This window comes from Pararge aegeria, chromosome 17, assembly GCF_905163445.1.
Source record: "Pararge aegeria chromosome 17, ilParAegt1.1, whole genome shotgun sequence".
Classification (NCBI taxonomy): domain Eukaryota; kingdom Metazoa; phylum Arthropoda; class Insecta; order Lepidoptera; family Nymphalidae; genus Pararge; species Pararge aegeria.
In genome coordinates this window covers 8,935,167-8,961,529 of record NC_053196.1, presented here as the reverse complement: position 1 = coordinate 8,961,529, position 26,363 = coordinate 8,935,167, and the positions used below count along the sequence as shown (strand labels likewise).

At 35.4% G+C, this 26,363-nt stretch overlaps 1 protein-coding gene across 1 annotated transcript in view; it reads left to right on the top strand.

Moving 5' to 3' along the window:
- The window catches only part of LOC120630810, a 186,086-nt gene that overhangs the window by 41,036 nt on the left and 118,687 nt on the right, over window positions 1-26,363 (top strand). The window contains exons 2-3 of the mRNA XM_039900101.1: window positions 20,597-20,912; window positions 22,180-23,438. Coding sequence (XP_039756035.1) covers window positions 20,597-20,912; window positions 22,180-23,438 — 1,575 coding nt within the window. The remainder of the gene's footprint in view (window positions 1-20,596; window positions 20,913-22,179; window positions 23,439-26,363) is intronic.

Below are 26,363 nucleotides of genomic sequence, written 5' to 3'. Positions count from 1 at the left end.
ATTATTAGAAAAAAAACGCTTTTATCTACGTTTAGAAATTTACATCTGGTAATAAAATTGTGAAATTGCCTACAGTGGAACTGTTTTACTGATTAATTCGATTTAACATGATGGATTGCAAATAACATATTGTTATTCAGCTCACTTATGGTTTACGATTCATGTCGTTGTTATAACTTATGGGCTTCCTACCGAAAAAGGCGTAGAAATTAAAGGATATGATATAAAACTTTCTTTGTCTCACTTTCTCGGGCGTGAAAGAAGAATAACAGACGAAAACTTGTGCCATAGCTGGGCAAAGGTTTTCCAAAGAGGAATATTATGGAGTACCGGAAAACTATGATGGTTTGAGTTGCATTTAAATTTAACAAGACCTCATAGTGCTGGGCCTCTGGGCCTCTAGGAGCCTCATCGTCTAGGAAATAGAAAAGCAGATTAAGTAGTTATTTTGGTTCGATAAGTTCTGTGGTAATAGGCATGCACGTAGCTACTTCAGAGAAACAGTGGACGTTAGGGTCCCCAATACTAATTTTTAAAATCCTAGGATTGTCATATATGCAGCAGTGAAAGTCCATCGACAAGCAGAACACATGCAGCATGCAGAATTTGGCAGCAGAATTCCCAATGACTATTGGAACAACGTCAACCGGTTGATATTTAATAATAATTGTACATATCTCGCACAGTTAGTGTTGCCCAAATGCAAGAACAAGACGAGACTTAGCCAGTCTTGGTCTTGGTCTTGCGCCAATACACCTGGTCTTGGTCTTGGTCTTGGTCTTGCGCTCCCAGTCTTGGTCTTGGTCTTGGTCTTGCAGCAAGAGTCTTGCAAGTCTTGCAATTACCTATTAGTCTATTACTATTTATTAAAGTTTACTTTAAATCTTAGAAAAACGTATTAGAATTGGAACATTGTGAACTTGAATTAACATAGCCATAGTAAAGATCAAGCAGATTAATAAATAACTGAAGATTTGATAAGAAATTCGAAAAATCAACTGACCTATATGTCGTTTTCCATGGAAGTAACTGTTTCTTAATAAACATTTATGATTTATAAGCTTACATTTGCTAAAACATGTAAAAAAACAAATTAATTACAATAACTTGACTGTATTTTAAAGAACAATACTTATCTGTCTAGAAAGAGATTGAACCCTCAACTTATAAGAAATTTAATAAAAGAGTTTTACGATTTATCATTTATTTGAATAAAAAATAAAATACAACACAAATCAACAGCTTTATCATTAGGTTATGATACTTTATATCAATTCTTTTGACCAAGAATTAATACAAAGTAACCATCTGGCTGACTCATCACTTAACCTATTTCTATGTTTTCTAATTACTAATGATGCTTTAGAAAATAACCTCTCAGCAGGTACTGAAGTTGCAGGTATTGAGAGAAAATCACGGGCCATTTTCGATAAAATCGGATACTCTGTCTCATGCGTCCTCCACCAATCTAAAATCACCAATCTGAAACTTATTTATTCTTTGGAACACCTGTAGGTACTCTTAAAATTCGAAATTATTTTGCATGAATAGTGTCAAATGTTATGATTTCGGCGCGGCGGCAACGATTGTTTTAGATTTCAAAAGAAGCCGCCGGCGCGTGTATCATAACCATGTACTTCCGAAAAGCGGCAAATTTCTTTGAGAAGTAAGTACAAAACCTTTGATGCCGCATTATCAAAGTGCCGATGGTTAAAACATAACTATGCATGCACTCAGTTTGATTTTAATAGATATTTTTTTATTCGCTATGTTTATGGTATTAGTCGTAATGCGCATAGGTCCAGTTTTTCATATTCTTTGATATAGTTTTTTGCGTCTCATAGAATTCCTAAGCGTACCTACCTACCTATACACCGAACTGTTACACCTAACTACTCCGTGAAATAGCGCTAAGTCCTAGCTGCAAGACGCAAGAGTCTTGCAGGCTATGTCTTGTTCTTGCTCAAGTCTTGCACGGTCAGTCTTGGTCTTGGTCTTGCTAAAAATACGCGGTCTTGTTCTTGGTCTTGGTCTTGCAAAAACGCAAGAACAAGACCAAGACTGCAAGACCAAGACTGAATTTGGGCAACACTACGCACAGTGGTTGAAAAAAGAATATTCTAGAGTCTCAACAGCATGCATACCTGTCTTGATTTTGTTTGCGTGGATAAGCCTAACAACTGGTTTTGTCTTACTAGGAAACCTTTAAAACTACGTTACAAATTTCGGAGTATCAAACCACTATATTCGGTTAGAAAGGGATAGATTGAGGAAGTTAACCGATTCTGAACCATACCTATAATTATGATTTAACCAAACTAATACTTAGTTGAATCTGATTTTGATCCTTTTAATAATTATTTAGAGTTAATTATTCCAGAAGATTAGTTCATATTATTATAATAAATATGCTTGAATGTCTCATAATACAAACATGTCTGAGTGTATAAATTACTCATACCCACTGCGATTTACTCAGACCGTTACTATTCTAAGACTTAGACTTTACCTTTGTAAATGCTTGTTTGTATCTAGATGACTACCAGGTAGTTTGTAAAACGCAAGAAAACATAACCTAATAAGATTAGTAGGTGAACTTCCCTGAGCTAACTGGTTTTTTTACCTATTCGAAAATGATTGCCTTCGCGTTGACCCCAATGACGTAAATTTATCCATATATCCATACATTTTTATACTTCCATCTAGTTACCGTAAATGGCCCTGCCTTACTAACAAGATGTAAAGTAAATAAATAACCCCTCCGGAGATTTTCGGGAATATAAGAGGGAATTCCTAAAGCGTTAAAATAAATTACTCCCGATTACATATAAATTTTCTTCTTTTAATTCTGATTACTGATATAAAGAAGTAGTTATCGGGTTTTTTTAATTTTTTATGTTTATTGTTCTCAAAGAATTAATAATAATAGTTGACAATTTATATATTTTTATTTTATTTACTTATTTATTGAAACTCTTTATTTGTACATCACTACACATTTAGGAAAATATACGACGAATAGAGAGAAACACAAAGACTGGAGTAGAATACAAAAGGCGGCCTTATCGCTTCGAAGCGATCTCTGCCAGGCAACCTTAGGATTATGACAACAAGAGCGAGTGGTGTAAAATTATTATACCTAAACCTACACTCTAACAACTAAATACGAATATATAAACAAAAATTATACAAATAAATACATATAAAATATATATACATAAAATATACAAACATATATCCCCCAAAGGTCTCCCTCGACAGGGTATTTAGTTTCATAAACATTTTTAATGAATTTCGATTAGGACCGATTATCTATGTAGGTACCGCTTACGAGTTTCTATATCTATGCTAAAGATAATGAAGGTTTACGGTAAGAAGTTGTGATCATGGAATTAATATGTAATTAGTTACGTAAGAACATATTATTTCCATGGTTTTCAGTAAATAGATGTGTCGTTCAGATGGAGAGACAGATGGCCACAACGGTTACTTATCACAAAAATAAAGCAAATAACTAAAATTATGACGCGTTGACATACAAAACTATCGAAGTTCTATGAGGAATTTAGAGGCAGTAAAGTTTAATTATTAGAACGGCAGATAGAGTTCCGTTCGGATTCAGTTAGTTCTATAATTATCGAGTCATTGGTCTTTTATCTTAAAGGAATTTCATCAACATAGCAACATATTTACCTACATGCTGTGTTAAGCATCTGTTTATATTACCTATGGTTATCTAGCTTATTGGAATTATTCGCAGAACTCGATGGACTGGTTTAGGCGGGGCCTCATGCTGACTTGTAGTAGTGAATAGTGGCAGGTAGTATTCTATAGTTAGTTATGGTATTTCTGTAAAAAAAACCAACAGTCTATATACCAGCCCGAGGTTAGGAATTGACGTTTTCACCCTCCTGACGGCTTAAGGTGCCCCCTGAGGCACGCGGAGTGAGACTGCTTCTTTCCTTACTCTTAATTCTATAATGAATTAGGTATTCGTTATGGTATGTTACATGCATTCTAATATTATAAATGTGATAGTGTGTATTTTTGTTTGTCTATGTCAGCATTTGTCAGCATTAAAACTTAAACTTGAATAAAGAGACCATGAATGAATGAATATACTTTTATTGTACACCACAAAAAGTACATAAAAAAAGAAAAGTACAGCAAAACAAGGTATACAATTTAGCAGCCTTATCGCTTTATACCGATTCCTTCCAGGCAACCAATGGCGAAGAAAAAAAATAGGTGAAGGTAGGTGGTGCATATATACATATGCCAATGGAAAAAAAATCATTACTGAAATAATGATATATATAAAACAATACTTGAAACTAAATACAATAACTACCAATATAAAAATGATATTTACTTAAAAATAATATAATAAATAATGAAAAAAGAGAAGAATAGAGCAGTGAACTATCACGGGTCTTCTGATGATTGAGACCAAATTAAAGATTTGGATAGATTTCGCCTCTCTTATAGCCAAAGGCAATACAAAGCTTTACAGTCTAAATAGTGAAGGACTTGTGGAAGAAAGAAGAATTATGAGAAGGCACCTTTAGGCTCAGTTTCCTCGCTGTGCGTAGAACTTTACGTGGGCGACCTATTAAATCAAATTTCTCCTTCAAGTAAGACGGAGTGGAAGGATGAAACAATACACAGAAGAGAACAGAAACATCATGCTATCTATCGGCGTTGCTGTTTTATTCAAGTTTTATTGGTACTTCTAAATTTTGAAATAGCGCAATACTTTGTTAGGTCACTTTCTCGGCGATTTAAGTTTAATCACAGTTCACCTTATCAACAATCTACATGATTTTAGAGAGTTAGACTCTACGACGTAGGTAATAGATTTATACTGGATTTATATCGATGTGTGTAAACATGTGGCTATAGTTGTAATCTTATTTAATTAGTTATTTTAACAAACGTCAAGTCGCGTAATTGCAGGTCGTTTCACTAGATTAGCGCTCTCTTGATTGTATACAAATTGAAGCTACCATATTGATCCATAGAGATAAGTTCGTTCTTTAATCGATGAGATAGTTTTAAGATAAGTAGTTATAATCAAGTTAAGTTTAAGAGAAGTAGAACATGTTGATTAATTACTAAATAAATTCGTATTTGGGTCGAATCGCGCATTCTTATCAAAATCGTTTCAACTTGTTTTGAATGTTGCTTCCAGTCACTCATATCTTAATAAAGTTTCTTTTGAAATAATGTGAACGTGATAATTTACGATCACAGCCAATTTATTTCATACTGCCCAGTACTTGATTGCAACTTTGTAAAGTTGTTTCTTTAAAGTAAAAATAAATAGATAATTTCTTATAGTTTCACAAAGCGTCGAATTATTATTTAAAAACTATTTATGCGACCAATTATGTTTATTAAATCAGTTCAGAGCTCAACGAAGTTGAAATTATAAAAAAACATGAACGAAAATCTTGCAGAACTACGGCATTAAGATAAGCCTTTTCATAGTAAACTTGATGGTTTTAAGTTGCAATTACCATACATTTTGTTCTAGATTTTTCTGTTGGTCCTTACATTGAGGTTTTATCAACCACTGCAAAAGTATCACACCGATGCGTTTCCTAATTTTCTTTGATGTTACTACTTATAACGAAAACGATAATATAATCTTTTTATAAAAATTACTAAAACCATATTTCATCATATTAACCCATTACTGGCCCACTGCAGAGCACGGGTCTCCTCTCACAATGAGAAGGGGTTAAGGCCGTAGTCCACCACGCTGGCTGAGTGCGAATTGGTGGACTCGACATTATGTACAACTTTCAGGCATGCAGGTTCCCTTGCGATGTTTTCCTTCTCTGTTGAAGCAAGTGATATTTTAATTGCTACAAAAACGCGCACAACTTAGAAAAGTTAGAGGTGCGTGCTGGGTTCGAACTCGCTTCCCCGAAAGTGAAGTCGAAGTCCTACCCTCTGAGCTACTACTACCGTTTCAAAACCATATTTACTGATGTAAATATGGTTTAGAATGATGGAAAATGTTTGTGTGATGAGCATGAATGTTTTTCAGTGTCTTGGTGTTTACATGTACATTATAAGTATTTATGTATATTATTCATAAAAATATTCATCAGTCATCTCAGTACCCATAACAATGCAACGCTTACTTTGGGGCTAGATGGCGATGTGTGCGTTGTCGTAGTATATGAATTATTTATTTATTTATTTATATTATTTACTTTAGGGAATTTACGAAACAAACCTATGACTGGAAAGTGGAATGAGAGCGTATCGCCTTAGCCCTCGTTTCCTAAAAATCGAGCAGTGTGCCGTTGGAACCCACCATTAGAAAGTGAACTAAGGTTGACAAAGGTCGGAAGCGATTTTCCAGCGTTTAATGATTAACGACCCTTGAATCGTTGACGAATTCAAACCGGAAAGAGACTTTTGCGATAAAATTTCAATTATCGCTCGCTACATCACGTTGTAAACCGTGGCAGCTCTTTTTTTCTTTGAAGAAGGTACACGAGGCACAAGTTTTATTAATATCATCATGAATGTTTTCAATTTGTAAACACTAGCTGTTTCGCGCGCCCTACGCCCACGTTTATTACAGGTTTTTACAGATCCCGTGGTAATCGTTTGTTTTCCTGAGATAAAAGGTAGCATATGTTTTTCTCCGTCCTTTAAACTAACACTATGTAAAAAAAATCTAGTACATTGGTCTAGTTAAGGCGCAAAAAAGGACAAACGAACAAACAAACACACTTTCACATTTATGATATAAGTTAGTGATACAAGAAAGTCTTGATTACAAAACCATCCAGCTCATATCTCTACAAAATCGGATTAGTTTTTTGGAATATTAGCCTGGCTAACAGATGTACAAACAACCATCAATTACAAAACCGATGGTAACGATCTAAATCGTTATAAGAGTATATATAGTTTTGAAAAACTACAGATCCTTATTACCTTATGAGTTATTAGGCCAGAAAAAAAAGATCCAGAAAAAAAAATATATGGGGATGTAGGTATGACCTACTTTATGAAAGTTTGCATAGCGTCAACGTCAGATTGGCGTTGGCACATCATATCGACTAAAACTAATTCGATGGCACACCTGAAAGCCAAAAAAAAAAGAAGGACTAACTCGACACAAATTCTGTGTGTTTGTGACAAAAGCTAACTTTTAAATATTTTTGTGCCATTCTACGACGAGTGGACGATGAGTGGATACACGCATCACAGACCGCAGCTATTTAATATACGATGAAATTTGTCAAATGAACTTAACTCCGTTCGTTACGTTTTTTAACTTGAAAGGTTTTTTAACTAATGTTTTCAAATCAATTCAATACAATTGATTAAATCAAAAATAAAATAAGACTAATATTTTTTATTTTTGATTAAAATCATGTTTATGAAATGTTTCTATTAAGTAAATCAAATGAAAGTCATTTTTATTAATATAACGTTGAAGATTGTCAATAGAAAGTAAAATCAATTTTAGCAAATGTGGACCTTGTTGAATGATAAATGTAAAAAAAAAATGCAAAGCTCAAAATAATATATTATATGTATACGTATTCTTTATTAAAACATTAATCTCTCTTAAGAAATAGCAAGGTATATTTTTCTATTAAATATTCATGAAGATTGGGGATTTTTTTAAAGCACCGAATTTTTTTTAATATAAAATTATTTAAATTCTTGGCGCATAAATCATTGATTTTCCAAACATTCTCTTCCCTTGCAAAGCAATTGAGTCTCACAGGCTGTTGATAGAGATAACGATAAAATAAGAAAATCGAAAAGAATATCAACTTACGTATTGAGGTTAGTATTTTTTAAATAAAAATATATCATTTGAAAAAATGTGAATGTGACCAAGCATGGCAAGGCAGGAGCCTGTAATTTCACTCGCAAACGGGGTGGAAATCTCGCAGAAATTAATGAACTCTCTTAAATAATCCATGGCGGCCAAGATACAAAAAAAAATACAGTTTTGGTGAACCCAAGTTCTGATACAAAAAGCTCTATTATAATCTCAATGGTGGAACGTACAGTGAATGTTCGGATACACTGTGAGACTTTATATTCATATTTGTGAACACGGGTGAATGAAATTAATCACACTGCATCGTCACGTCCTCTGACTATTCAATATACAATTACAGTTGGATCAGATTTCTGTAATCATGAACTATGCAAATGATTACGATATATTTTTCCTCATTCCCATCGATTTTTATGTTCTTATGTTTGCAGTAAAAAACAAATAGACATCGAATTTGCTTCTTCTTTTATGAATCGTTAGAATGTAGCTGTTAATATCTATAAAGCAAGGTACTGATCAGTTGGATTTGCTCGAACTTAAATGCGGCTTTTGCCAAAGAACGTAAAATATACAAAAACCAGAAATATACAACTTACTAAAATGTATAGTTAATAAATAAATAAAAATACTAAGACAATACACACATCACAATCTAGCTCCAAAGTAAGCGTAGATTCGCTAATCGACCGTCAAATATTTTTGCATTTGCAATTTCTGGCTACCAACCTACTTTCCCATATTGGTTTATCCTTTCTTATTCCCTTTCAACCTCTCCCACTGCCAAGAACAATATATCTCTACCACTGCAGGTAATAATATATATATATATTTTTAATAAATTTTTGATAGTGTTGATTTTATTCTTATATGTAAGCATTGTTAAGAACTAAAAAAATTAAATTACAATCAATATATTATATAAAAGTAATAATACAACTGCAGGACATATTATTACATCTTTAGCCGTCTTCTGGCACTAAATACAAAAATAAACAAAAAAAAAAGGGTAATAAAATGATAGATAAAATAAAATAAAAAACCAATGTATATAAACTTATCCTTAGTATAACTTAAGGTATCGAGAGTGTTTTTATCATCGTGAATTGTACTCCTATAGTGTTTGTAAACTCACTGAGTACATCATACTGAGTAAATAAGGTTCGTATTCTCATTTTATAAAGTCTGAAAAAGCGTTATGAAATTCGGGCTTGGAATTCGATCGCGTGGACATGTGCGTTTTTACGCAGATAATAATAAATATAATAATTATAACATCGCATCGCCGAACGAAAGTGTGTCAGTATGACCGTCGACGATCGCGTCAACATTCGTTAGGACACATTTCACCGCGTCCAGAATTATACATAAATTAATAAACGAAAGCTTCACCCCACTTTGTATCGTGAATTTCAATTATATTAGCTAATTTGTTGCCATATATCAACATCAGCTGTTTAAAACATGATTAATGTCGGCTGCGGGGTGATTCATTGATATGATTTGCATTTTACTTGCTATTTATAAATTTGTTAGGACTTTTTTTGCGATTTCTTAACTAACAGATTTATAAAGCACATGCATACTTTGATACATACGTTGATATATTTGTTTTCTAATTGCCTAGTAACTGCGTACATTTATTTTCTGATCGTTTTATGAAAATCGTTGTATTGGAAGCTACAAGCTACCCTAAGTATATCCAAGTAGGTATAACGTAATACATTTCATAGTCTTGACCCTGAGTCTTAACGACTCTCTACAACGTCTGACAAAATTCTAAATTCTAAATTGATTTATTTCAAGTAGGCTTCCTCTATAAGCACATTTGAAACGTCAAGTCTGTCTGTTTGTTGTGACTCTACCACCGGTTCGGAAGGCAGATTCTACCAAAAAGAAGTCGGCAAACTCAGCAGTTGCTCTTCATACATCAACAATTTACATATATATAATAATAGTAAATACAAACTATAAAAACGATTACAATATATGTAATCGTCGCGTCGTTTACAACCTGTATCAATATACCTATACATTTTTACATTTGTCATTTGTTTAAATGTATGTCGATCGCTTTTCTCTGTAAACATTATTTTAAATCGCGAACATGAATATCGGTCATTCACTCTTTTGTTACTCATTACCCTCTTTCTGATGTATTAGGTAATCAGTACGTCATTTTTTAATATATAATATTGGCAACTAACATAACGTAGGTACATAAACGGTACAGAAAGGATTAATAGCATTACTATAAGTGACAAAATTAATTTATTTCAAGTAGGCCTAAGTTAAACGCACTTTTGAAACGTCTCGTTTGTTTGTAGCGACTCTACCACCGGTTCGCGATCGAAACTCAGCAGATTGCTCTTTTTAAACATAATTTTACAGTTTTAACAATCTTTACAATTTTTATATCTTTTGAGTGATGAGAGCGGAGCGGCCTGCTTCCAAGCAGCCTTGTTATTAAGAAATTCATCACCCGTAATACCAATGCACATTAGCTTTAATATAGGACATCCGCGACGTGAAATTCAGTATTTCTAAAATCGCGCGGGAAGTTTTGTATTTTTTGCGGGAAAAAGTCGCCTATGTGTTACTCCAGAGTATGATCTGTCTCCATTCCTTTTCCTTAAAAACTTACAAAATAACTTATACAGATAACATAGGCATTGTAGTTTCTTAAATAGTTTGTTTCATAAGAAGCTTTTCCTGTCTTTTCCTATTTTATATATTATTACATATGTCCCGCGGTTTCAACCGCGTTAAGTTTAGGCTGTAGATACATTTTTTTTTTGGAAAAGAACAGCCCTGCTTCTGCGATTTGATACATCGGGCGGGCTGTTCTTCTTATAACTACACATAGAACTAAAACTATGAAATTTACAGACTTATAATAACTAAAATTTATAATCTACCAAGTATTGTTGAATCGATTGATGATTGAGGTGTAAAATTGCGAGGCAGTTCTTTTTCGCATCAGAGACCGAAGTTCATAGTGGGACGCCCCAAAGTGCCTGCAAAGGAACTCATGGTCCAGGCGGAGTCTTCCGAAGTGGGGGCATTCCCATTATATTCAGCAAACCTACATAAAATATTTGACTATATTCAGAAAACCTACATATAATATTTGAGTATATTCAGCAAACCTACGTCTAGGTATCCATTTGTGATCAAGGTAGCTGGATGGATTGCCATTTAGAAGAGAGCTTTGGCAAGTTAGCTAGTAATAGCTAGTAGGAGTAAAGCTTATTGTGATAAAGCTCGGTCCGGGAAAGTTTTGCCGCCATTCTTATTTCTACCGCCAACAAGTATTGCTGTATTCCGGTCTGAAGAATGCGGTTGCCGGTGTAATTACAGGCACGTGATGTGAAACATCAACGCCTCAGGTTGATGGACACCTCCTTGACGCAACGGTAAGCGGTGCGATTTTAGGATGGAGGTCCCGGGTTCGTGTATTTTTCACGAGGTGAAATAATCCTGCTGCACTCGCGATTCCAGTCCACTGTACACTGTCTTATGTTTTTTCTGCGACCAACGCCTCTTTTTCCTGCAACTTTTCCCTTCATAATAAGTTGAAGGAGCTCATCTCTCGTACCTTAGCACGTGCCCCAGATATGCAGCTTTCCTGATCTTGACGGTGTGCAAAAGTTCGCGTCGTTGGATGACGCGTCGCAAAACTTACCTCTCGCGTCGCAAAACATACCTCTGAATGCCAACATTTCAAATGCTTCTATGCGTTTCCTGAGTCCTTCTTTAAAAGTCCAAGCCTCACATCCGTATAGCAGTATGGGCCAGATGGAGTCGAATGCGCAAAGGGATCTTAAGTCTGCGGTTGCAGTGTACTTTTTTCATTCTGGTAGAGGTACTTCTTGCTATTTCTAAAAAGGAGAAAAGATGTGCGTCTAACCGGTCAGGTAAGATGTCGCACAGAAACCGATTAGGGGTATGGGTTTAATATAACTGCCATATATGATACATCCTTACAGGTTAGCCCCTTACCGTCTTAGATTGCATCAGCACTTAACACTATGTGATATTGCAGTCATAGACTAACTTGTAGCAGAATAAAAACACAGGGCACCAGATTGTAGGACGTGTTCATTGCATCGCCTGCAAAATTTGTTCCGTTTATAAGCTATGACTATTCAAAAAGCTTCATACGGGTCTATTGAAATTAACTATGTATTATGTAACAGTGCTTACCCTGAAGATATCTTGTAGGAAGATCAAATAAAATAAGGTTAGGTTATAATAAGGTTAAGGGATCCTTATTAAATAGTTCTAGTTTCGCTGGGGTATTTCCGTTTAGCAACGCATAAAATTGACCCTTCTGGTGACAGAAGGTCTGGGTCAGTTCTTGCGCAAAGATTTTAGTTCTCTGGGTGTTTAGCTAAAAATCGAGGAACGCTTTGTGTCACCACATCTATGTTCATGATTTGTACTGTATGCTACATTGTTAGCTATAAAATAGGTATCTGTTACTTTTTAATAAAAAAAAGAGATTTTCCTCGTTTCTGTAAGTGAGTATTTATAAAAAGTAGTCAAAGGTTACACTAAAAAGTATGCATACAAGCTCAGTTCGTTTTTAATCTCATCCGGCGACAAAGTTTTATACAAATCCCACATCTATGTAACAGATAGCGAGTAAAAATACTCATGTTTACGCAGTATATTAGGTATAAATGACTCAAAGTGGATCTGAACGCATTATAAGTTCTAGAAATCAGAATGGATGTTGTTTTTTAAGTCGGTCATAGAGAGATTTCTATTTTACTCATTTATTTTTCCACTACCTGGCGACGACATAATATAAGGCCTTCGATCATATGCTTTGACGTGTCATAAATATCCTATTTTAGCACGTACTGTAGGTATAGGTTTATGTAAGGATATGCAAGTAAGCTAGTTAATATTGAATGGTAATAAAGATTTATAATTATATGTTTATAAATAATATAAAGCTAAACTCCTGACTCACTCACTGACTCATCAATACTCAGACCTTGGACTTAAAAGGCTGATAATATACTGCACTAAAATTCCCTTTATATTTAATTCACTGAGTATTGGGCATATGGCATTTTCTCTTGTAGCTGAAAGATTATATTTACATCATCATCACCATCGTATCAACCCATTACCGGCCCACGGGTCTCCCACACTGAGAATGGGTTAAGGCCGTAATCCACCACGCTTGGCCAGTGCGGATTGGTGGACTCCACACATCTTTAAAACGTTATGGAGAACGCTCAGGCACGCAGGTTTCCTCATGATGCTTTTGTTCACCTTTGAAGCAAGTAATATTTTACTTGCTAAAACGCACATAACTTAGAAAAGTTAGAGATGGATGGTGCGTGCTGGGATTCGAACTTGGCCCCCCGGAAGTGAAGTCGAAGTCCTACCCACTATTTACATGATAAGCATGATTCCAATTCCTTTTAAATTGATCATCTCAACTCATCAATTAGTTAAGCATTCCAAATCAAATTGGACAATTAGCTTAAGGTTAGTAGCAAATTCAGTATAGTAATTTACATTTAGTTTCAATTATGCAGTTTTATTATGCAACCTCATGCAAGCATCATTAAAAGTTTCGAATTTTAAGGTTTTCAAAAATTAGCAAGTAAGAGCAATTACGTATACCCTTAGCTTGAATGGCAGAATAGCGTACTTCTGTTTTGCAATAAGGTTATGAGCAGGCTGTTGGCATTGGAATTTTTGTTGTTTTTGTTAAATTATTTTATTATACGCCTGAAACCCGTTAAAGTGCAAATGTTAGTCATAATAACCAGGACGGATGGCGGTCACGTGCTCTCTGAGGCACGGGGAATGACAGTGCCAATTCAACATTTCCGGCCCTACTCCCACAATTACTCTTCTCATTGTGGGAGACCCGTAATCCGTAGTGGGCCAGTAACGGGTTGATGTGATGATGATAATGAAGGCGGAAATAACCAAGAAATTGGAAGGTTATATAGAGGTTTATTTTGATATCAAAGCCAACAGATATTTTTATGTTACCTATTATTAACATTAGATTAGTTTTATGTTATTGCATATTAATTAAACTGCTCGCAACCTCTGCCTAATTTATGTAACCAGGCAGCGGAGTTATGTGCTCGAAGCAGCCATAAACCGCAACGAGAGTTGTTTGACATGACACCCACTGATACGGCGCGTGTAATGGCAACATAAGCCGATAAAGTGCTTCCGCAGCTACAAACAATATTTACATGGCTTCGCTGCAGAATATTGATTAAATTAACTAATTTAAACTTTATTTATTTTTTAATTTAATTAATGTCATTCGCGTGCCTACAACTTTGGATGAGTTTCCCATAATATAGCTGCTATTCTATGTACATACACAATATACCAGACCCACCGCGACGCGTTGCTCGACTGCTCTTTTATTTCGCTATTTTGCTGGGTTTCTAAGGTTCGTAATGAAGGTTTGTTCACGCGTACTCAATTCTTCTTTAGCCTTTCTCAAGGGTAGATAGAAAGATAAATAAATAATAACCTATAAAAGAAAATTAAACTGACTTTAAATTTAATTACTTAAACAGCCTTGATGATCTGTAACTCTTTAGCCTATCCGATAACAAAAACATAGTATAATAAAATAAAGGTAGTTTACCATTTTCTACCAGGGCTACATAGTCCTTTCAGAAACAAAGCTCTACAGCAAAAGCTCTCTCTATCTCATATAACTCCACATATAAAAGCATAGCATACTTATGCTTGATGCAGATTGAAGGCTTTTATCTTCCCATACTAGGTGAATCTTCAACAAGCACTCACGACGCGAAGATCGTACTCGAGCGGCAATGTCCATGTTTTTTTTTTTGGCAAATGAAAGAATGTAAATGCTAGCAGTATATAGGCATATCTCTGCAAAATTAGTTTTTGGGATCGTCGACTTTCCAACAAACAGATTCCGGACCTCTTTTAAGGAACTTTTTTTACTTTTTGAAGTTTAAAAATTAATACTTTTTATATTAAATGTTATCGTTTCATTGTTGATTTCAAAAATTTTACGTTGAAAAGTGCAGCGCCATCTGTGCGTACGTATCAAAACTACAACTCAACGTGAAGACGCACGATAGCTTACTAGTATTGTAAGGGTATTATACGAGATGGCGCTTTAAGCATAGTAATAAAACCTTTCACTAGATGGCTCTTTCCTGACCGTTATAATAATTAAATTTGAATATTCATTGTTTATAAAGAAAAAAAAATATATTTATGTAGTTTCCTTTATTTGGAGTAGGCAAATACAGCTACCTTTTTTATTATATCAGTCATATATTAACCGTTATCTATGATAATTATAATAGGTAGTTAGGTAACTTATTTATAAGCAAATAATAAACTTAAGAATACCTACCACTAGATGACCAAATAGCGAGCCATTTGGTCATCTAGCAATCTACTTTTTATAGCAGTATGACTCTCTTTCTCTAACAAGTTCATTGGCCTTTACAAATACTACCTAACTGAAAGAATATTTTGCCAAACGCTGAAAAACATCTTTAATATTTTTTATCGCATATTGTTTTGCATTTTGAAGTGACTACTGTGTAATACCTACAATATTTACAACGGCTTATTTTTTGTATTTTATCGGTCGCATTTATAAGATACATAAGTATAAACGTATGAAATTATGAATAAAACATGTTATCTTTGCCTAACTAAGTTCTATGAAAAAAACACCCAAATATCAGGCCCCAGGGCTCAGCTCTGTTATTGTTAGAGAAGGATAAAAAATAAGGTACATCACGTCACTAGTTGCTCAAGTAGATGCAATTTTACTCTGGTACGGAGCAGAGATTTCACAGAAAAATCCAGTAGGTTCCGACCAACCAGGATTGAATTCAGGAATACGTTATCGGATATCGGCTATTTCGGACTTATGGGCACTGGCACCAATGTAACTATCAAGACGTTTTCTTGTTTGTTACAATATATTGTGTCAAGTGTCTCCCTGACTGTTCGAAAAGGTAGCCTGGAAGAGATCACTATTAGTGATAAGGTCGCCTTTAGCTTTTTAATTGTTTGTTTTTTCCTGTACTTTTTGTCTGGTTTTTTGCAATAAAGTTACATATTTAAATAAATAAATATGTTTTATTACTTGTTTAGGGATTAACATGTTTTACTACGGATCACGAGGTCTTGGGTCGAGCCATAAATTGTTAGGTATTGTGTTGTTGCTCTTAAAGAATTTTCAGTAGGTACCAGTCCGGAGTTAGGAAATTGGCGGTGTCAATCCCCGTGTTTTTGAGACCACGTTAATCGTTAGCCTCTGTTCATTATAACTTACATGTGGCTGTAGTCGTTAAAGCTAACCAACCCGCATTGGAGTGGTGGGTCTACACTCTAAAATCGTCTTTTTTATGAGAGAAGAAGCCTTTGCCCAGCAGTGAGACTTTAATATTATTTATTAAAGGTATTATTCTGGACTCGCATTCGGTACATTATATAAAATATACACATTGGCATGGTATTGTCCCGACTTAACAATGGTGTCCACGTGACTGCCCGCACGTTCGCCGGGAGATTTTGAGATTCCACGGCAATCTCCAACGAATTTAAATTCATAATCCCCCGAACAGGCCTGGGCGGGAGGCCAACCGACGCCGATACCATGAAGTATAAATAAAAACTTTTTGGGCCAATGTCCATATTTGATGCATCAAAAGATTTTTAAGTATGTAGGTACTATTTTACGTTCCATACGTGGAGTATTTGCTTTAAGGCAAGGAGATCCACTGTCACCAAAAATATTTTCAGCGGTTTTGGAAGAAATATTTAGAAAAAGATTGGCAAAACTATGGAATCAAAATTAATGGAACATTCCTGAATGACTTACGGTTTGCAGACGACTTAGTACTTGTGGCTGATAATCACGAAACGCTACCGAAAATGTAACAAGAACTCTCAGAGAGCAGTAAACGAATGGGACTCAAAATGAATAAAACAAAGACAAAAGTTATCACCAATGGTACTACTAACGCAATATGATTAGAGGCCGAACACATAGAGTATGTAACGTCATACATATATCTTGGTCAACTCATTTCGTTTACCAAACAAATGGATCAAGAAATTGAAAGAAGAGTAACAAATGCATGGCGAAAATACTGGTCACTCAAAGAGGTCATGAAAAATAGCTAATATCCAATAGGTAGGTACGTACTTACCTACCGAAATTAATCCCAACCTAAGAATCATTAAGTTTTAACTATTAAGCTCCAATCGGAAAATGTTTGGCTATTGAATACGCCTGCTTCGACGTATAACTATTTAAGTTAGATTTACTTACCTATATAGGTATTTGTATAATATCAATAAAGTGCCTCCCTTATTATATATAATAAATTCAATTTAGACTTTTTAGGATCTATGCCGTTTTGAGGTACCTACGGAATCGATAGTAGAGCTTTCGCAATACTTCGGGCATTTTACCAACTGAGTTAAAAAGATCAAAGATAGGGAGGTTGTCCCATAATGCAGTTTATGCGCGCGCGTGGGCAGTATTTAAATTATACTTACTTCATTGTGTATGCGATTTTATTATAACATAGTGACCACGTCTTCGTACGCCAAGAGCCATGTTTGCAACACATAAAGTTCACCACCAGAGAGCTAAGACGCAGTAAATACTTTAGCTTATATATTTACTGTGGCTGAACGTTACTTTGACCATAAGCACTGACTCCAGCTGTACTTGAAGCGTAAGTTCAATGTAGAGCTCGCAACTCTGGGCTGGGGCACCTTCAATACCAAATACTTGTGGACAATCCAAAATTGCCTTAAACCTTGGAGTATCGAAAAGCAAAAAGATTTTAGGTCCTTTTGTGTGTTCGATCGATTTTATAATGGGGAGTCTTCTGAAGGGTTGTTTGCAAAGCAAACCATCAACCATCCCTGTTGTCTGACCGTAGGTACTTCAGGCTGTAAACAAAATCCACCCCCACCATTTGGCCGGGTATTACTACTAATAACAGTTATTACAGACACAAGATGATTTTTGCGTCACCAGTTTGCTATTTTACCAGCTCTTTATATAAAAAAAAAACGTTTACGTACCTATTCATTTATTATTTCAATCTCTTCATTTGATTTATATTGATTCGAGTTAATTCTAAGCAACGTGTTCATCAACCGGAAAAACTGTAGAAGAATATTTGACGCTCACTATAACAAAAGAAAAGAGTTTATCTTCGCGTTCCTTAATATCAAAATGCGTCGGCCGTGTTAAGCTGACCGCTTCTTGTTAGGCGGAGCCTGTTTGATTTTGTCCTTCTTGATGATATAAACGCATTAATAGATATCAGCGATTTTGTTAGCAAAACAAACTTTTTAATACATAGGCCCTTAAAAAAGCTTTATAATAAAATGGCTGTAATTTTTAACTTAACCACTTCACGTTTATTAAGGATATTAAAACTAAATATCTTTTATGATTAAATAAAACATGTAGACAGTAGTCACTGTACACTGTAAACGAAAAAGATGTAAAACATCTTGGGACCCCAAAACCCCTAATTTATCAAATTACGGAAATAATTGTATTAAAGCTTCGTATGGACAAAGAAATTTCAGAATATGATTATCCTGTAGGCTCGTTTTGGGCACGGCGACTGGTGCAGGGAGGGGGAAGGGTGCGCGTGCGCATAACTCTGGAGTGACGTCACGAGGGACGGTAAAAACGCCATGAACCCGGGCAGTCAAGGCCTTCGAGACTTGCATTTACATTTTGTTATATAGAATCGTGTTGTACGATTCGTTCGCATTTATTAGCTGTATCGCAGAACATGGTTGCATGTTGCGAAGTTTAATTTTTATTTGAAGGTTTCGGTTTGGCCTTTTTTTATTTATTCCGGACGCAACGAGAGAACAATCAGCGCTGGCAAGTTGATATTGATGATGATAAATCAATACAACTTTCATGATATAACTACACGTAAAGGACTTAAATGACTTAAGGAATGACGGTATTCATTACAGTCAGTTACAGATATTTGTAAGATATTCAATCAATGATTACAGTTAACAAAGTCAATGATCGCTGGCAAAGGGTTGACGTTGAGTTGAGTATGTGACTATTATAATACAATTTACAAAGAGGTCGTTTATCAGGTTGACGCTGAATGTCAATTGGATGCCTTGAATTGAATAACAAAGTTATGTAACCATTGCTTGCGATTGGCCATTCAGCTTCTTCGTTATAAACGTTTTCCTTCTGCTTTTATTTGATGCACGTAAGGGGCATCTTATTTAGAACCACTATTCTTAACTAGACTAAAGCCACGATTATATTATACGATATACTACATAATATAGGAAGAGTTGGGTAAAAAAATAACTTGTACTGACAGTAATATTTACGTATAAAAATAGGGGTACTAAGAAATAAATGGTCTTACTTGCTTATTTTAGAACATTTAGATCCAGACGATGTCAAGAATTATTTGAGAATTCCTAAATTCCAAACAATTTGAACATTTGCTAAATTTCAAATTAAAAAAAAATACTAAGCTTTTTATTTAAATTTATTTATAAGGGTTGACGTTAAGGTTTCTAGCTACTTGAAGGCCTGTCTTATTATAACCTGAAATTTAGCTCATTCATATCTGATATAACTCGCTAATATCTTTTTTATCACAACTTTGGCATCGAACGCCTCATAGAGATTTGACAGCTCTTTATAGACGTCACTTCGATCAACTTTAAATCTTATTACCTGCTTGTCCCATAAGACAAACAGTTACCTGTAAAATAAAAATAATTGTCTAAAGTCGTAAGTAAATTCACGCTGTTAATCATTTAACTACGTAATATTTTAAACAGATTGTAAGGCTGTTAAACAATTTAACGGTTACCATTTCGTGGAAAGAATTACAGATATCTCCAGTGGCCGCACTTTTGTTTTTTGTGTCGACTGATGCCCGCAGCAGATTAGTTTTGAGAAATATTAAAGAGAACGAGAAACGTCACTACAGTGTAGATACATTTTGTCTAGTCTCATAATAAAGTATGTTATATAAACCTAATAAAATAAATACTGTTACTGAATGCTCGGTAAAATTGTTGTCGAAATGCCACTTTTGTAGACAGACAATAAATCTCTATTAAAGATATCATCAGTTGGAAATCAAATGAGTTATGATCGTACATTGCAGTTTTTCAGTGCTGTTGACGGCATCCATATTTCTTTGGCGAATTCAGGTTTGATGACAACCGCCGTGTCGTGTCTCGGCTACTGCTGTTTGTACAGCCTAGCAGATGTGCGTTAAGTAGAATTTCTATAGGTAGATTATCTTGAAGGACTAGGTTTTGTTTTTATTTCATTATAACGGAATATACACCTGAAAGCAAAAAAATTTATTAAGTTGTTTTTATAGCACTATGAGTTATTCCTTTACTTCAATTTCACCTGATGGTAAACACTCGAAGATGCTATGTGGACTTGACCTGTTAGGGGTGTACCCCTGTATATATAATGGGTTTCTTCGCGGCATAGTACCGGAAAATTGCAAAATCGCTTAGCAAATGGCGTCGTGTGTTTGATGGTAACTAACCCCCCAAAACATAGCAGAGAAAACTGCAGACTTTATTAACTCCCAAATTTGCCCAGAATTGATCCCTGGGCCAATTTGGGAGTCCCGGGTCCTACCATTTATAAAACGACGGCACTCATCGTTGCACAAGGGTGTCAAAAAATGCAGGCTAAAAAAATGTAATATTAAACTTTTTTTCTAGGTGACTGTTTGGGGCAACAGTACCGTTGCAGAAGTGGTATGCGAAACCCTCCACGAAGCAGGAGTTGTACTCACGGGATCTCCAACAGGACCCTTGTCAGCTCCTCAAGTATTACCATTGGCTGAACCTCTGCCGCAACCAGAAGTCATGATCGCACCGCCCACCGCTCTACTGTTTCTCGGAGGATCGAAAGCACCAGTGGAGCCGCGATCGTCTGCTATGTGTTTGGAGGGGGAAGTGCTTGTAGTGGAGCATGAACCACAAGCATGGGACGGCAAGGATCTTGAAGTATTTTTGGCATGGGAAAAAATTTACGGTAAGTTTAGCCATTTTACTATACTCTGTGAACATCCAAGACGGCCAAGTGGCGCAGTGGGCAGCGACCCTGCTTTCTGAGTCCAAGGCTGTGGGTTCGATTCCCACAGCTGGAAAATGCATGTGTGATGAGCATGAATGTTCTTCAGTGTCTGGGTGTTTATATGTATTTTATAAGTATTTATGTATATTATTCATAAAAATATTCATCAGTCATCTTAGTACTCATAACACAAGCTACGCTTGCTTTGGGGCTAGATGGCGATGTGTGTGTGTCGTAGTATATCTATCTATCTATCTATCTATATCTATCTATCTATCTATCTATCCAAGCTTTCAGAACTGGTCCAGTATCATATTATGAGTTTTCTTGCATATTTATTTATTTTTGATTTTCTTGCTATGCTATAGATATATCTAGAAGTAATACTTCTTTGTTAATAGTTTTGTCAACGGTCACTACACTTCGAAATCGAAATTGGTCCCTTACAAAATTTGGTATTTAAAGCAACTCGTCTAACGTCTAAATTAGGTAAAAACTTCTTTTGCTCAATTGGATTGGCTTGCTATCAATTTACATCGTGTATTGAGTATTCAGATGGCAACCAAGTGATGTTTGTAGAAAGCTGTTTGGCAATAACGAAACGCGTACGCACGCCATTGTCCGGTAATCTTTCGCAGAAACGACTTGTATGCAAACCTAATGTAGCTACCGTGAGAGTCATATTGATTAGGAATGGCTGTTTAGTTATCTGAGGAAGACACAGCCATGTAAATGAAAAAGTTTAAAATTACAAGTACATTACTATAGAGGTTATTACTAGTTATTTTGTAAACAAAGTATTCTGTTATAGCTAATTAATTTATTTGTACAAATGATAGAATAGTAATTAATTTTATAATTTTTATTAGTATTTTTACCTACACTTGGAGGAGTTATCAATTCTGTAAATTAAAAATGCGTATAAAAAAATTCAGAACGACAGGTTTTGAACCTGCTACTCTCTGGCAATCGCGGCCTGAGCGTTTCAACCTCTAACTCCTACCGCCGATACCGAAATTTGTGTATGTCTTTTAAAATTTAAATATGCATTTTAATTATGAAATCGTTTTAAAGCTAGTTTTAGCTATCCTTTGTCTTCATTGCTTGCAAACTATAACGACCTAAAGGACTTGTGGTATAAAGTAACATCAATAGTAATACTTGACGTTACAAAATTTTACGGTATTTGATTTTTGAATTTATTAATGCTTTCTTTTATTTACAGCCTCTACATTGTTCTCCGCACTTGAACTCTATGGAAAACCACTTTTACGCGCTGCTGTCATTACCAAAGAAGAATATCATTTACTATTTTACTATTTGGAATCAGTCTCTGAAGCTAGTGAGGCACTAACACTGAGAATGAGAAGATATATAGACTCCGGTTTGCTTAAAAGTAAAGAAGAAACTGGTATTGATGAAAAGAGACAAGAAGTCAAAGAACGTGAGAAAGAAGAGGAAAGAAAAAGTATATTAACAGAACTCATTCAGGAAGGTATTCTCTCTCAACAGGATATTGACTTATCTTCTCTGATCACAGAAACAGAGTGCTCCGATGAAATTGTTACAAACAATAAATTAGACGATGACAATAGATCCAGTGTTTCTTCAGTATGTTGCTCTCTTCGTAAAATGGCGATCGATATTCCAGTAGATAATTGTGAATCTGTCATAGAAAGCCCTTCCATAATAGAAAGTAGTGATAACGTTACGACTGTTACTATCAGAAGTGGCGGTCAATGTTGCGCAGATCATAGAATTTCAGCCGATGTTTCTGAGAATGTCTGGTCCAACGTTAAATGGGATTTTCTCAACCCCGCAGACTTTGGATATGATCAAGTGCCAAATGTAAAAAGGAGTCGTTCTGATTCTGCCCTAAGTCCAGTGACTAAAATACGTAATGAAGAACTATATGAAAGGTTGCATAATGAGGAGGAATCCTGCGGGAGTATGACACCATATGAATCAATAGAAGACCTATATGACTGCATAAAAAAGGCAGCCTATAATAATATCGCGGCTGAGGAATCCTCCCCATCAACGGAGTATCCCTCCGAGCTGCATTATCCGGTTTACTTTGAAAAATCAAGCGCAACTCGTCAGAGTTCTGCAAGTAGCGAAAAAAGTGGTACGTCATCTGCATTTCCATTTTCAAAATGTGGTTCGAGCGATTCAACAGGGGCATATACGTCGTGTGAATCTACTAGTGGCGTCAGCTCTTTCATTCCAAAAAATATACCAGAGTCTCTGAAATGTCGTGAACTACCACCACCACCGGAAGTCGAAATAAACGAGAGTACTATACTACTGAAACAGCTGTTTATGGGTGAACTATTGGATGCTTATGGAGAGTATTTGTCAGCTTATCCGTATGCAAGGGCATTGCTGCGTCGGAAGTCGAGACGGGACGAACACTTCATGGCGTTGGCTGACATCAGGCGTGGTGCAGCGAAGTACACCATCGGCGATTACCTAGAGCTACCGGTAAGTTGCACATACTTTCCAAAATAACAGCTAACATACCTAAATACAATTGCGTTTAATTCATGTACCTTATCACTCATTCTTAACAATGCCTTTCTTATACAATAGGTACATTTATAGATGCATGGGCAAGGCGACTCATGCAATGCGTGCCTGATTAAGTTTCGTCACAGGAAAAGTTGAAGCATTCACTATATGTAATGAGATGCAATCGTTTCTTTCACGCCTTTGACCTTAAAGCGGTTCGTATCAGACGGACCGATAGAATGAAAAGTTCGTATCAAATGTGGTCATTACGTTTAATCAAGAACAATACATAGTGCATTGGATGGATTCAGTATTAGTCTCGGGGATGACAGTATGATATGCCATGGTTTGAGAACGTTAACCGTAAAACCAAGATAACGAATTATTAAAAACAAAGTAGCTTTTCAAGGTTCACTGTTTTCATTCTATAAGAAATATAATGTTGACCTAATTAGTAGTACAATAGAAACACTGTAAAATTATTTTTGATAAATTTACTTCATACAACATAAATTATCACTGTTCTCATTAAATTGAGGAAAGGAAGATACAGTGTTATAATTTCTACATTTTCCCTGGTCTGGTTTGTTGGCAGGCTGGCTAGTTACTACCCTACTGACAAAATCATGCAGCCAAGTGATTTAGCGTTCTGGTACAAAGCCGAGTAGTAACTGATTATGGGTTTGATTAGCTGTCATACCACCAGTTGAAATTGCTGTCACGGGTTAATTTGTAGTGAAAACAAAAACTAAATATCTCCTTTGCGTTTCCCATAAGAGTGTAGATATTAGATTATGAGATTATGAGATTTTAGGTAAGGGCATATAGTTCACCATAGTCTATTCTTTTTCAGTTAAATGAAACACTATAAAGACAATGTCAGGCTCTCCGTCTATGTGGGTTTGATGGCGGGCGCGACAATGATACGCTCGCGATGCGCACGCGCCGCCATTCAATGCTAATGCGCCGGAAGAGTGCCCGTGTAACTCTCTCTCCGTGATTACAGCTATTGTTTTCCCACCACTTTGCCATCGTTTCAGGTTCCATGCATCTTTATTTGAGTCTACAAGTTATATAAAACAAATGTTCTAGTTTGGTACCATTTTAAAATGACATAATTGAGATAATTTTAAGGATTACCATGTTCGCTGTGCTGACTCTTCTTATTTTCCGCTACTCGGCAATCTTTATAATGCAGTATACATAGTATGACAGAACCGAAGTAATTCTTTTAAGTAGTCTTATAGAGACATTAATGTAAAGCTGCAAAAGGTGTATTTTTGGTTACGAGTAAATACTGAAATTAATGATGATCGGCATAAATAGTTACACAGCAATCCATTCGTATATCTTGCTCTCTAATATTTAAAATAATAATATAACGAATAACATGTTACGCAACATTAATTGTATATACATGGCCCAAAGCTGGTTGGTAAACTTAAAAACTTCGCTTCATACAACCTACTGACGTATGGATCGTATACTTATAAATAAATCGAATTGATGTTTGTTACAATGTCTTGTAAGGCTAACGAAGTTTTGAGTATACTTGCTAGAGCGAAAAATATTTTGACCGGCGATTGGCGCATTGGGCAGCGACCCTTCTTTCTGAGTCCAAGGCCGTGGGTTGAACATAAATGTTTTTCAGTGTCTAGGTGTTTATCTACATATTATAAGTATGTATGTGTATTATACATTAAAATTATTCATCAGTTATCTTAGTACCCATAACCCAAGCTACGCTTACATGGCGACTAGATGGCGATGTGTGTATTGTCGTAGTATATTTATTTATTTATATTAATAATATGAGAAACGTAGTTATGAAAACCTAGGAGTTCCACACAAGTAAATAATATATCTTCGGTTGTAACAGAATATGCGTGGTTTGGTTGCTATTTAAATGTGTTCAGTGTTATGTATATGCCCACATGGGTAGCTTACATAAATCATTTACTTGTGTGTTCGTCGTCTAGTCGTGATTCAGATACTATCGGCACTCCGGTATTCAGTGATACGTTATGAGCTTAGGGTTGATGACACGATACTAACGAGAACATTATATAACATTTATTATGTTTGAATAATATCATAGTGAGAAATAGAAACAAATCATATGCATATTTACTGACGATTTTAAATTTAATGAACTTTAACTTGAATCGTTACTGTATTTATCATAATAAACGGTTGCGTAATCAGATACTTTAAAAACCAGTCAAGTGCGAGTCAAATCTATAAAAACGCCAAAAAATCATGTCTGTTGTGTGGGAGCTCACTTATTTATTTTATAATGTTGTTATAAAAGAAATACATTATCTCACGGTTCATGAGATACAACCTGGTGATAGACGGACGGATAGACAGACGCATTGATATCGGGGTCTTAGAAATAGGGTCACATTTTACCCTTTGGGTACGGAAATTTAAAAATAGAATCTTAAATCTGATGGTCTTGGTAACGATACAGTTTAATTTGGAAGTGCGTTAAAAAAAGGGTATATGATTCTGCCAATTCTTAACTCTGATTAGTAGGTACCTCTGAAATTTTTGCCCGCTTGTTTAGAAAAATTAAGTTACTTCGGGAATTATTTTACTGCGTGTCGAACATTTTTGAGACAATTGTTTGTATAAGTCAATACTTATTCGAAAAACAAATAAATAAGAGAAGATAAAAGTGTAAAGTGCCACCGATAGCCACGCCAAAGCCTGTGTGATCTTATTCGGCCGTTGCTTAAGATTCTCACTGGTGACGTCATTCGCATTTCTGTTAGAAAAGAAAAATACGCAACGCATTTCACGCTTTTACTTCTTATAACTTACGTCTTATTCTGAAATAAAGTCATCACCGCTAATAGATTTTTTTTAATCTTCTGACAACCCTACATACGTATT